This window comes from Stegodyphus dumicola, chromosome 3, assembly GCF_044657685.1.
Source record: "Stegodyphus dumicola isolate Sdum_Otavi_A_Nest chromosome 3, ASM4465768v1".
Lineage (NCBI taxonomy): Eukaryota > Metazoa > Arthropoda > Arachnida > Araneae > Eresidae > Stegodyphus > Stegodyphus dumicola.
In genome coordinates, this window is record NC_140770.1 from 238,200,647 (window position 1) to 238,215,823 (window position 15,177).

The 15,177-nt window shown below is 31.6% G+C and overlaps 1 protein-coding gene across 1 annotated transcript in view; it reads right to left on the bottom strand.

Annotated features, from left to right (window-relative positions):
- The window catches only part of LOC118194205 (uncharacterized), an 85,389-nt gene that overhangs the window by 19,135 nt on the left and 51,077 nt on the right, over positions 1-15,177 (bottom strand). The window contains exon 4 of the mRNA XM_035365421.2: positions 8,859-11,668. Coding sequence (XP_035221312.2) covers positions 8,859-11,668 — 2,810 coding nt within the window. The remainder of the gene's footprint in view (positions 1-8,858; positions 11,669-15,177) is intronic.

Genomic DNA, 15,177 nt, shown 5'->3' on the forward strand with positions numbered 1-15,177 from the left:
TGAGATTAAAAACTTAACGTTACTTAGCACCATCGCTCCAGTCTTTTCGTGCGACATTCCTTTACTAATTTGTTAAATTCTCAATTAAATTCTTTGCACTTTTATTTAGAATGAGCGATAAATTTTTCTTATACTACTGAAATAAATAAAATGAATGGAAATAATAGCGTAAAATACATTTTATTAGGAGAATAACTTTCACGAGTTATTTTAATAGATGGAAATTTTGCAAAGTCGGCAAATAAATGTATCTATATATCATTTTCTTAAAACGATTCATTTTTACAACCACTAGCTTTTATCACCGGGATAAAAAATAATGTTTTCTGCGCTCATGAATAAAGAAAATGGTTTATTATTCTGTTACTGTTATATGTTAGAACAGCATGACGTTAGAGTTAGAACAACGTTAGAGTTGCATCACTGGAATATAAAATACTGAAATTTCTAATAAGATACTAGCTAGAAAATTTATTAAATGTATTCAGTATTTTGCTTGAAAGTGCATATCTCTTTTGCAATAAGTTAAACGAGAATGTGTAAATCCTACTCCCGTTAACCATTTTTATCCTTTTTGTGTGTCGTTTGTAGGAAACAAATCATAAATACTTTTGTTATTTTACATTTATCTTTAATATTCCGTATGTATTTTGTTTGACAGCTTGCTATTTATAATTTTTAATTTCATTATGCTATATAAATTTACTGTGAATTCTTTGCCTTGTTATGTAACTTTATTTAGTGTTTCGATATGCTTAAGCCAAATGCAGTTTCTTGCCTACATATTTTTTATATTTACTTTACAGGTCTGTTCTTTTAAAAATTATTGTTTATATTAAAATATTACATTTTCTTTAACTTATAAACATATTCAATATATAGTTACCATGAAAAATTTTAACAAGGGGTAGAGCATCGATTTCAAATTACAATGAATTACTCTATAAAGAATTTTTACCCAAATATGACAAATGTTTTAATGCGATTTTGTGTGATTACTACACCTGTTGAAACTTTATAGAAAGTAACAAAGAAGAGCATTTTTGAATTTTACATATTATTAACAACTGAACATACATGACTTCTGTCATGTGTAGTTACTATTTTCAAGATAATTATTATATTTGTTTTCCAGTTTATTTTAAATCATATAGTGCTGTGTTTTCTAGAGTTATATAATGCATACATTTTATTCAAACAATACATTGATTTCAAACTATCACTACATTTCACATATACGCTACATTTCATACTACTACATGCATTACATTTCATATTACTAAATACACTACATTTCATATTACTATATACACTACATTTCATATTACAACATAGACTACATTACATATATACACTTTATTTCATATTACTAAATTACATATATACACTACATTTCATTTAGATATATTGTTGTTGTTGTTACTTATGTTCACTTGTCTGACCTTAGCATCAGCCCAAGAAATTCCTCGTGGCAAGGAGCGCAAGATTACGCCTGTCGTTAGCAACAGCACCTTACAGGTGACGGGGTGATTTAGCTCAGTTCCGCCCCGAGTTTTGATGGAGAACACTCCGAGGGTACGGGTTCGAGGGTCTCTCATCCCTCTTCTCCAACCACCAGTCTCTCGAGAGGACTTCTGGCTGTCGCATATTTAGAGTTTTCTCATGCCGCACGGACAATATACATTTACAAACATCCATGCCTTTTCTAGGATTCGAATCCGGGCCATTCGGCACGGCAGCCAGCGACGCTAACCATTATACCTGTTTGGCGGGTTTTTAAGATAGACATGTTATAAGATATTTCTCCCGCTTTCTTAGCATGCCTTCGTGGTGTGGTGGTATGCACGCTGGGCGCGTATTCCAGAGGTCCGTGTTTCGATTCCCGGCGAAGGCGTTGCATATATTTCATCTTTCCTGCTTCCAAAAATATCTAATGTCTCTACAATATATTCATTTTAACAATGATTTAAAGCTATGTCTCACAAAAAGAATTTGAATTCAAAATTTTTGCATTTGAACCATTTGTATGAGTTTCTGTAACAACGGGGAAATCCGCTAACTTCTACAAAAGTTTTTATAATTACAATACTTTTTAAGTCCTGTGTAATTAATTTTGTTGACAATTTTTATAAAACCTATCACTAACACTAAGCGAATCGGTAGCCTCTTCCAGCCCGAGTTCGTATTTTTTATAGCTAAAGGTTAAATAATTTACTAATCGTATTGAAAAATAATATTCTTTTCTTTCTTAATGTTTTCTATTCGCTGCTTATCAGAAGGCTTAAAATCATATAAATGTAAAATAAAAAAGCAATGATAACCGCTTTTGTTGTTTTGTTTAAAATAAGCAATTTGACTTTTTTTTCAACAAATTCATTAACTGCAGCTGTGAAATAGATTTGCTCCACAATTATATCGTGAGCAATTACTGCAGTGAAAATGATCTAATTTACTTTATAAAGTGGGTGATTACAATTAAGATAATAATATTTTAGTTTTACCATGTTAAGCAATAATTCAGTTACTTTTCTTGATGGGTTCTGAGACAAAGGTTAATTTTCGTAATTTTTTTGTTTTTAAGGGTGGGGAAGTCTAACTTTTGGAATTTGAATCGGCTATTAAAAAAATGAATATTTTTCAAAATTATGAGTTTATTAGAAAGATTGGACATTTTCATTTAAGAGTGAAACACAACATCATTCAAATGACTACCACGGCTGGCTTGACCTTGACAGTACCTCATCCGATCAACCCAATTTTTCAGTATATTTTCGATTGTTTGGGATCCAGTCATATGAATGGAAACTTCGATTTCATGTTTCAAGCACCAGTCGTCTTTGAGTGAGTTAACGTAACATTTATCCTTAAGGGTTCCCCACAGAAAATATCCAGTGAGGTCAAATCGCAGCTCCGAGGCGGCCAATTGACATCAGCATTTCGGCTGATATTCGGTTTCCAAAAACAGTGCACTAAAGATGGTTACGTTGGCTGTGTGGCAAGTGGCCCCGTCCTTTTGAAACCAAATGCCACCCATGTCTTCAATGTTTTGAAACAAAACTTCGTTTAGCATGGCACGGTAACGTTCGCTATTAACGGTAACGGCAGCTCCATGCTCATTTTCTAAGAAAATGGCCCAATAATGCCGCCGGACCAAAAACCACTTTGACCCCATTAGATTTTTTTTTTGTGGGGAACCCTTAAGGATAAGGATTACGCTAACCATCCAAAGACGATTGATGCCTTGAAACACGAAATCGAAGTTACCATTCATGCGATTGGAGTCCAAACAATCCAAAATGTACTGAAAAATTGGGTTGATCGCATGGGGTATTATCAAGCCAGTCGTAGCAGTCATTTGAATGATGTTGTGTTTCATTCTTAAATGAAAATGTCAAATTTTTCTAATCCGATCATAATTTTGAGAAAAAATATTTATTAGTTTTTTCAATAGCCGATTAAAATTTCAAAAGTTAGATGGCCCACCCCTTTTATATGCCACAAATTTTATGCATTTAAATGTAAACTTTAAGGGAATGTAACTAGTCTACGCATTGGCATATGTTGCTTTAGCCAATAATGAAAACCTAATTCTGTATTTAATCTGTATTTGATTATACGGTGATAAGCATTTATATTCTTTTCAATTTTTTAAGTAATTCAGTTGCTAACCAGGATAGCATGAATATAATATATATACAGCTAACTGAACTGCTATTAGAAAAACCTGCGTATCAGAATATTTGCAATAATAAGAAGACTCAGAGATTTTAGATTAATAAATTTTGACTATTGTGTACCTGCATTGATGATTCTAATGTCCTTATGATTTGGATTTATTTTTCTGCGGCTTTTATGATATAAAATTATTAATCTGATTTTTTCTGATTTCATTATTATTAACTCAAAATTCTCAAAATATTTATGTTAGAAGAGTATATTTTACATGAAATGTATTAAGACTGTATACTCCAAACATATTTCAAGGGTTTTGGTCTGTTTCTTAAGGGATAGGGTTTGCTAATAGAACCTGTAACAGGTATTCAAAATAATTTCATTCTATCTGAGCCTAAACACTCTATCGCGTAAAGGACATGACCTTCATCTAATGAAATTGAGAGAAATGTTTAAGGATAGAAACATCAGTGCAGGCAAAGTAATGGATAAAATATACTGCTTTAAAAAGTATGTGCGATAAAACAAAAATGCGCACAAAATTAAATATTCAATTTCGAAATTTTAGTTTCATTTTAATGTAAGCTTCGCTTGAGATAAAAAAGTATTATTAGATTCTAATTTTTCCTATATTATTGTAGTTTTTTGTTTCTTTGTTTTAGTGCTATCAGCTTTTAAAAGAATAATTAATATACATCCGGCTCTGCTCCATTCATGGAGGGCGAGCAGTTTCAACAGGGAAAATAAATGCAACTTTCCCTTTTATTTAACAAACAGAAGAAATGAAGAATGTATATATTCATATATTCGTTTTTTCAAAGGAAATGAAATAACAATTTTGTGAAATATCGCTAGTTAATTCCATCTTTATTCCTTTGAAAATAATATACTTAGACCGAAGTGTTTCTGATGTTGTTTCATTTTCTATAATGCATAAATATATTGAAAAAGAATGACAAAAAGTAGAATCAGATTCTATTCTATATTGATTCAATTAAAATTCATGAGATGTTGATTGCGATATGTATCATGTGTCATCGGAAACAACATTATCATTGGCTAAGAACAAATAATTCTTTTAAAATGTACATAACATTTGACGGATACACTTTTTATTCTTTGTTAAAATACAAAATGTGATTAATACGGGTGTCATCCTGCGATTGTATTAAAACAAAAGTCGAAAATAGCTGCCATAGCTTTTTTTTAAACAAAGATTACGCTATCTTTTGAAACCTTTTATGAATCGGAGGTTATGTTCTTAAAATTTTTTAAAAGGTATACAAATAATTCTACTTATTCATAAAACGACTAATACATTTTCTTCTTATTCCGTTATTTCTCCAGATTCGATTACTGTCTCGAAAACGCATATGCCATTATTTTTGAAGTAACATATTCTCATATATATATGTGATGTACCAGCTTTAGTACTTATTATTATCAGACGATAAGTTTAAAAAACAGGATCCATTTATTATTATTCAGGAGAAATAGCAGTTACAAAATCAGATATCCAGAGTAAATAAAAAAGAACTACTAATAACTTTTTGTATGAAGTTTACTGCATCGTGACATTTAAGAAAAAGCCCCCGATATTCTTTTTGTGAGTCTTTTTATAGCCTCTGGAAAGGCGGAGCTTCCAAAAAATGACGTCAGCCTCGTCAGCCAATCCAGTTCGCTTTAAATATTTCCAGAACATTCTATAACTGTACGTGTAGAGAAGGCGAGAAAAACAACTTGACTACGGGGCTGTAGATTTAATTCCACGTACTTTCAAATAAGAGAACGTCGCCATTACAAATGAAAAGAACATACAATTAGAATTTTAAGTGTATTCTTGACTATGGAATTTTATTATTACATATATATATATATAGTTTTATATATAATTAAAAGTTAAGTTGTAAGAACAAACGAAAAAAGACCAATTTTGGTCAAAATTTTGCGAATTGTGCTGCAAAATTAAGGAAATTAGAAGATAAATTTTAGTACGCTTGCCAAAAAGTTACCAAAAACTGTGGCTCCGTAAAAACTTCAACATAAGCATATTTAGTTGCTATGAAATGTGTGAAAGAGAAAGGAAAAAAAACAATATTTGAATATTTACAAGTTAAATTAATAAAAAAAACGTACATGCTAAACAAATTAAGTAATTTTTAACACAGTAAAAAAACAAATCAATTGAACGAGGTAAAATAAAGATAGTAAGCTATATGCTAAACGCATAAAGTAGATTTTAAAACACAGTAAAATACTAATCAATTGATCAAGGTAAACTATAAAAATATTAAAATTAAGAAGCGGTAAATGGTTAATTACCCCAATTCGAAGTTCATTTTGGCTTGTCAAGGGAAATTTTTTTAAATGAATCTCGAACCAAGCTAACTCCATTACGCGTTTCGCCGAAACAGACAATTGAAATTTTGCGCGACAAATTTTTTAATGAAGTAAATAAACTATGTCAAAAACCTTAGTCTCAATTCTCTGTTTCAATTTCCCGACGCGTCCGCATATATTGACACATTAAGGTGTAAAAAATGGAAAGGCAATTCCTATGTAGAGAAAAAATAAATAAATAGCGATATGCTATTAGTCAAAATATACAAGAAATTATGGGTTGGACCTGCGAGCTTAAAGAATTAAAACTTTGTAAAGAAACCGTAAATTATATTTAAATCAAAAAGGAAAAAATAATAAGTAAGACGACAAGTAGCATGTGTCTTGCCAAGACCTAAAAAAACTTTTAGAGAAAAATTATAAAAATTATAGTTTTATACATATATATACTGCGTACTATATTATTTATTGCACTAATTATAAAATAGTTTATAGTACATTGTTTAGAACTCAAAAGTTTTGCTACCTTCCACTCTATTTCAAATTTTACTCTATTAAAAGGTTCTTGATTTTGACTACATTTTAACGAAGTACCACATATAAAAAATCGTGTTGGCTTGCCACCTTACAGGAAACTAAAGTTTTTAACTTGGTAAGATTCCACATAAGTTAGTATTAAAGTGTTTGTGCTTTTAAGAAAATTTTCTTTTTAAACAATGAAATAAAGTAAGATTATATTTCATGCTCTTACTTGTATTTATCACGTTATATCGCATTTGCTTATCACGTTAATAATGATGATGTTTTTCTTATTTAGTATCATCTTTAAGGAGAGAGGAAGATGGAACTGATTGCACGATTTGAATTTTGAATTTTTTTGCCAGTTCTACACTACTTGAGACGGAATTCAGGTCAACTTGTGTTTCATCAAAATCGCCCGCCTGAATTAAGAATGTTAAAAATCAGACATATATCGCTTGGTGTAAGTGTAAAGTGCTAATAGCCTGTTCAGAGATCAAGCAAATTAAACTACTCATCATTACTGAATTATCTAAATATAATATCTTAATTTTCATTACTTAACTTTATCTTAAATCAGTTTGATATATTCTTTACCAAGGTCTCTAAACGTTTTAAGGTAATACCCATACATTAATTTCTACAATACCAAGAGGGTCATAAGGAAGATTACAAGGTACAAGAAATGATCTATCTCAGCGGTTCTCAACCTTTTGACTAACATATATAATCTAAACAGAAATTTTAAATCATTAGTACCAGCACTTCATTTTACAATGATTATTTTTCAATTTCTCGATCGAAATATTATATATATTGCCATTTGCACAACCTATTGGCTATTCGTATTAAATATGCACACATAAAAAAATACTAAACTAAAAATTGGTTACCATTTTAATTATCAAAATTTAAATTATAATACTTTGATTCTAAAATTTATTGTAAAATTTTTTCCTGTTTAAAAGTTTAAAGTACAAATGAACCACATGATTCATTTGCGCTTCGGTAACTGAGGATGATGATTCGGTAAAAGCATCCAAACTAGTCCTGTGAAAATTTGCAAATATAATGCTGATTTTTGTTGTTTTAATTCTAAATTAATACTTCTTCGGCATGTTATTTTACCTTAGTAGAGTCCCGCAAACTCGACATAATGTGGACTGAGAGACTGTCGAGTTTCTGAAAAGTCGAGTTTTACGGAATAAGGGTGTGCGTTTTGCGGAACTAATGTTTAACTCTCTGTTGAGCGCGATATTTATGATCCTAGAGAAAAATAATATATGAATTAAAAACATTTACTCTTGTTCATTGATCTGTGTGTGGTGGTCGCTCTGTGAAACCAACGTTCGTCTACGACTTTGAAACTTACCGAGGTAGTAGGACAAAAAAACTTCTTTTTCCCGTGCGCATTCCAATCAGTGACGAAGTTTGTGAATTAAAAAAAAAAAAAAAAAAAAAAAAAAAAATGTGTTGAAAAATTGCATTATATATATATATATATATATATATAATGCAATTTTTCAACACATTTTTTTTTTAAATGTAAATATATATATATATATATATATTTACATTATTTTACAAAGTAAATAATCAGAAAAATAAAAAAATAAACATATATGTAATTTTTTTTACAGCTGTGAAGACATAAGGACGTAAGAATTAATGGCACAATGCGAAAACAGGAAAACTTACAGAAAAAGGACACTCAAATCTTTGAACAGAACAGGAAAGACATACGCATGAATAATAATTAAATGTACCGTATGCAAAATTTGCTCTGTTCGGCCTAGAGATATCATAAAAATGTTCCTAAAAAGCTGTCGATTTATACGGAATGTCCAGATACATGCGGAGTGGAATTTGCGGGACTCTATTGTACTTGTTTGGCTCGTGATGTCATTAACGACAGTGGTGGGGATTTATTTTTACTTGAATGTTTCTACAGAAATGGGAAAAGTGGAAAAGGCGGTGGGTTCTGAATTTATTTTAGTGTTAAATATTTCTAAAATTGTGCCACTTTCTAATATTTCACTTGGCTCATATACATTTTACAAGAGGGAGAAATTCTATCCGTAGACTGTAGTTCAGAGTTCTCTGGTCTGTATAAAAGTTAATTTGTTATATTTACGACATTTAAACTGTGAACAATCATAGAAAATTTTATAAACTCATTAAACTGCAACTCAAAGTAAATTGTTCCGATAAAAAGAAATAAATTAGTTACTCATATCTTGTAGTGACGCTTGCTGGTATATTTCTGGGTACCTTTAAAGAAAATATGTTAATAATAAAATAAATGTGATTTTAATAATTTTACTTACTTTAGCCCATGAAGCGTTCTTGGATCAAGTCTTTTAAGAAGCAGCAAGCTTATATCCAACTGCTGAAGTTTCTCCAGGCCAACAAAGCTGTTAACACCAAGCACTTCAATAGGGTTGTTGGATATATCCAAATATATTAGTTTTCTAATTTTCTCCCACAGGTGCATCGGGACATCTTGTAATAAATTTCCAGACAAGTCTAAATAACGAACATTACGCGATTTTTCGAATACTTGCTGAGATAGGTTGTACAGAAAATTATCTTTTAAACTTAAAACATTGAGTTGAGGAAGAGATAAATGTGACACAGAGAGTAAACTAGTATTACGCAGATTTAGACTTCTTAAAAATGTCAGTGAACCGAAAGGCCTTTGTTTTAAAATTCTTTGCAAAGGGTTATGAGATATGTCTAGCTTTATTAAGTGATTTAAGTCGTGGAAGCTCTGCTCATGAAGAGAAGATATGTGGTTGGAAGACAAATTTAAGGCTTGCAGTTTGTTCATACTTCGGAAGCTATGGGCAGATATATTTTCAATACTGTTTAATGATAAATCTAGATGTCTAAGAGTTTTGGCAACTGGTATTAAACTTAAAGATGGTGGATGTAAGAAATTATTATGGGATAAATTTAACTTTTCTAATACAGTCTGAGCAAAGACATCTGCTGGAAGAACGGAAATTTTGTTGTGACTTAAATCCAGAATTCTGAGATGTTCCATACGTAAAAATGCACTGTCAGCAATATATGATATGTTATTATGATTCAAGAACAGTATTTGAACACTGGAGCAACATTCAAAAACTGTCGGATCCACAATATCAAAATTATTATGAGATAAGTGCAATACTTGCAGAGTCGGCAGCGAAACTAATGGAAGATTGGAAATATAGTTTTTGGATAAAAATAAGTGTAATAAACATCTAGAAACAGTGAGGAAAAAGGAGTCAGGTATCACAGATATCTGATTATTAGTGAGATCTAACGTCCTAACATTTAAAGCTTTTAAGGAAGTTGTATTTTCATGATTTAATTCTTTCAATGCATTGCTGGAAAGGTTTAAATAAAGTTTCGAAGTTTCGCTTGTGATCGCATCAAACGAAAAGGATTGCAGCTGATTATCCTGTAGAAATATGTTTGATAATCTGTTCAGGTTGTGGAAAGCAGAAGATTCTATTGATACTAAATTGTTTTTAGAAAGTACAATAGTATGTAAATATGTACAGTTAGAAAACGAAAAGCTTTCCAGAGTATTTATTTTATTACCAAATAAAACAACAGTCGATAGGTGTGGCATGCTCTCGAAAGTTCCACTTTTGATAGCTTTCAGCTCATTGTTACTAATATGGACGGCACTGAGATATGTATGCGTCTGCGCCTGAAATAAATCGACAGGTATTTCTTCTAGGTTGTTGTTGCTTATATCAAAATGACGCAACTTTGATAGCGAATGAATACTAGAAGACGATAATGGCGATATATTATTATAATCCAGTTGCAGCCATTCTAAACGATCAAGATTTTGAATAAATAAATCTATAGGATGATTGTAATCGGAAAATGCTGAGCTTAAGTCAAGAACTTCCAATGTATTTCTAAGAGGTAGAAACACATTTTGATCTAAGTACATTAAGTTATTAAAAGAAAGTTTCAGTTCTTTGAGTTTTGTCAAATATAGGAAAGTTCCACCGGATAAGTATGTCATTTTGTTGTTGGCTAAGCTTAGAGTTGTAAGCGTTCCACCCCACCCTTCAAAATCGTCACGATACACTTTTTGAATCTGATTATCTTGCAAGCTTAGACGTAGAAGCTTCGTCAAAGATTTCAGTGCCTTCTTAGGAACGTGCTGAAACAGGTTTCCTGACAGATCTAAGACTTCTAAAGAGCGCCTACAACCACTCATATCATTTCTCCCAAGCTGTTTCAGAAGGTTACTCTTTAACGACAAATATAACAATACTTTAAGGTTATTGAGAGCAGAAGGAAACATTTCCAGCAGATTGAAACTTAGATCAAGAGTTGTAAGAGTTTCTTCTATGCCAACGAAAGCATCCGAATGAATGAAGCTTATACGATTGTTTGCTAAAATCAGTCTCTCAAGCCGCGTTCCTTTAAAACTTCTAGCTGAAAGATTTCTCATAAAGTTGAAATCAAGATGCAGTTCTTTTATAGTAAAAGACCCATTGAACACGCAGTCTTCAATATGAGTTAACATATTATTGCTGAGTTCCATTTTCTCTAAATGTGTTGCATGCAGATGAAAGGGGCATGGCAACCTACGGAAAAGATTTCCAGATAGATACAAGAAACGCAAATTTTTCAGTGTGTAGAGAGCATGCAGAGGCACTTTCTTAAGTATATTATTAGATAGGGAGAGGGAATGGAGTGAGCGAGGCAGAGAATGACTACCAACGTCATGAATTATGTTTCCATCAATATCCAATAATCTCAGATTATTTAATTTTACGAAGGCACCTTCTGGTATGCTTGTGATGTAGTTGGATCCAAGGAACAAACTGTTGAGAGTCGATCTGCTGTTGAGTTGAGACCATATAAAACTGTGCACATCATCCAGTTGATTTCCTTGCAAGTTCAACCATTGTAGGTTATTTAAGGAACTCAGGACGGACAAAGGAAAATGATTTATTTGATTTTGGCTTAAGTCCAGAGTTGTGAGAATATTCTCCAGACTACTGAAAACTCTGGGAGAAAGGGATATTATATTGTTCTGCATCAAATGTAATGAAGCAACACTAGTACCTTCGAATACGTTATTCTGCAATACTTCCATTCCTGAACGGATCAAAGTGACCTGGAAATACAGACTGTTACTTTTCAGTGTAATAAAATTCAATACATAATAAAAGAAAACTCAGTTGAATTTTTGATTAAATGATAACTTTATTCAAAATGATTCAAGTTAAAATTATTTCTCCCTTCTTGTCGTGCCTTCGTGATGTGGTGGTCTGCACAATGGACCGGTATTCAAGAGGTCCACGGTTCGATTCCCGGCAAAGGCGTTGTTAATTTTTTATCTTTCCTGCTTCCAAAAATATACCTAATGTCTCTACAGTGGCGCCCGAACTAAAAGGATGTTGGATGCTGATTCTCCTTACCCAGGATTTGGCGATTGGGTCCCTTAAAAACCCCAGTCGTTCTTTAAAAGGGGAGTATATAACGTATTTCTCTCGCCTTCCCAGCGTTCCTTCGTGGTGTAGTGGTTCTGCACTCTGAGCCGGTATTCCAGAGGACCGTGGTTCGATTCCCGGCGAAGGCGATTGCTAATTTTTCATCTCGTCTGCTTCCAAAAAAATATCTAATGTCTCTACAAAGTAAAGGACGAAAATTCAACAATACATTTGAATTAAAGAAAAATAATGTTTGCTTTTCATTTGTAACTATGAGGAAAGTTCCTTTTTCTGAAATAAAGGACATTTTTTGTGTATAAATGAAAATAACAGGGTCATCGAAGAAGAAAGCCTAAATTTTAGAAACGTATTACTTACAATATGCTAAAGCTCTCGAGATGTTTCAAGTATTAAAAAGAGTAGAAATGCCTGTAATTTGCACCTTACCTTAGAAAGTTTTGATATTTGTTCGATTTATTACACAACAGACATCAAAACTGTATTTGCTATCTTATCAGTTGATCTGTTATATTTTTAACTCCTCGATTCGCTAATGAATCGAATAAGCGAACGCACGAAACTCGCTACAGTATAAATTGCAGAGAAATGAGAATGAGAAAGTTAAAAATTAGCGAATAAGTCCAACTTTTTTGTATATACATTTTGAGACATTGCGATAAGATTGAGCTAAGTTCTAATGCTTACTGAAACTTCTTTTGTCAAAGGTATTAGAGATGAGAAATATCTTCATTTACCAATGATTTTGGAACTTTCCGAAAAACGAAATCCGTTAAAAAAAGGCGCATCTCTCTGCAACTTACAACTTGGTACAAAAGCTCTGCAATACCACTTGAAAACTTACATTCTGTGCATATAATCATATTTTAACATTACCTTCAAGTTAAAATTCAATAAATTATGTATAATGTATAAAAATTATACAGGATTCTATTGTTTTTAGTGTTTTAAAATGAGTGCGTTCTTTGAAAAGTTATGAAAGAAAGAACTGTTTTCTAGACGGACATTTAATAAAAAATTCCAACTAATTTTTCCAAGCCACTCTGTAAAACGGAAACTCTGCGTATGTCTTCAAAATTTAGTTTTACAGATTTTAGAAGATTCTTCACTATATTCTTTTTTAAGGAAAATTATAATTCTGGCAACAGAAAGTACAAACGCCTTCCTAGCAAGCTTGCCTTTGAAGTGAGGGAGGATATGCAAAAATCGGACTCAGGAAATAATTTTTCATCCTACTGGTTAATGATGAATTGCCACACGATTCAGATAAAGCTGGCACCTATTTAGATACACCCCAGTACGTGGTCTTAATTTTAATTTTTTGAATCTCCCTATGTCCCCTAATCTAGAACCTTTTACATTTTTACAACTTTTGGATCATAAGGGCTATTTTCTGCAAGGGCGTTTCATGTTAGGAATTATTTCAATTTCATTACTTAATGATTTTCAGTGGAAAGCTAGTTTCAACATATCCGTATGAAAGTACCGAGTTTAACTGTTTTGACTTTAAGAACTTTGGATTCTATTATGCTAAGAAACTAAAACGCCTATTTCATTTGTGCTATGGGTTTATATCTCAGCGTATGGAGTAGCTCAACTTTACAGCATAGAAGGAAAAACGAATGCGGCCAAATATATTAATGTAATTGTAAGAAAAATGTCTCCTTCAGCTATTAGCATTTTCAAAATAGTATTTATATTTTTCAGGATGATAACTCATTTAGCCTTCGAGTACGAGAAGTAAAATGATGTTTTATTGGCAAGAATTCAAAAATTTTAATTTTAGTAAATTTTAATGACTTTGAAAACATTTGAATAATAATGAAGTATAGAATCAGTTTATATATGCAAGGGAAATATAAGTATGCAAGGAATAAAAGAGCTAATTGAAGCTGTAACTTCATGCTGTTGTCACCTAATTCCAGTGAATGACCTTAACAATTTGCGAGTAGTATGCCGAAACGATGTGTATTGGCAGTTTTAAAAGAAAAAGTTACCCATATAATCTATAAAACCTAAAACATAATTAAAGTTTTTGATTACTATAAAATAGTTGATATTTTACTTTCTTATTTCCTTTAGAATTAAATAACTATTTGTAGTTTATAAGAATTACAAAAATATCTTCATATCAGCTCTACAGTGTATTTCTTTTTCTCAATAATAAGTACAATAATTTTAAAATTTTAAATCTTAAAAGTATTTCATATTATCTAAAAATGATTAAAATTGATTTACTATATATTAGCATTACCATTTAAAGAAAGTTTTAAAACGAGGTTACATTGTACAATATATATACATATATATACTCTCATGAAGTTTTGCAAAACTTCTGCACCAAATTATAAGTGCTCTAGAACTATAGAACAAACTCGATGCTGCTCATTGGTCAGTGAATTAGTCGAGCTCTGTTACTGGAGGCATTTGGAAATTTCTTTGTCAGAGTTTTATGTATGTGCAAAATTTATGTTATTAAACCACATTTCAACGTTTCTATCATGCTGAGGTATTTAACATTTGAATAATATAATTTTATAACCGTGAAATACTTTTTGGATAACCTGTATTTGTTAAAAAAATGTACAGGGTGAGTTAGAAGTACAGCTACATGTTAGAAGAAAATATAATATGTTGCTTTATATCATATTGAACTCGAAATTTTATCTGTTTTCAGTTTCAAATAACCGTCAGCATGTGAATGTTATCATTACAAACATAAGGCTGAACAAATCTTTAGCCAAGATAAGCAAAATATGCAGCAGAGAGTAACAACAGCAGCGTTAAAGCATGCATATTAGAATGATCATGAAGCCATAATACTAGATACACATGATTTTAATGCTAAGCATTGATACCGTCAATTGTAAAAAATAGAGGAAATATTTGCTTTCAAAGTGAAACATCAAGAAACGGCAAACCTCATGCAAAAACGTTCAGTAGTATCGTTGCAGCATCATAAGTAAGAACTGAGGGAGCATTTTAAAACGGCGAAGAATTTGAGCAATGAAATGAATCTGATGGTACTATTCTTCAGTTTGAAGATCCGACTTTTGAAACTTGATGCGTCTTCAGTCTGAAAATTTGACTATATCAGTTCTCCTAATTGTAATACCATCATGACACAATACTATCTAACATGGAACCGTATTTCTGACTAACCCGTTTAAAGGAG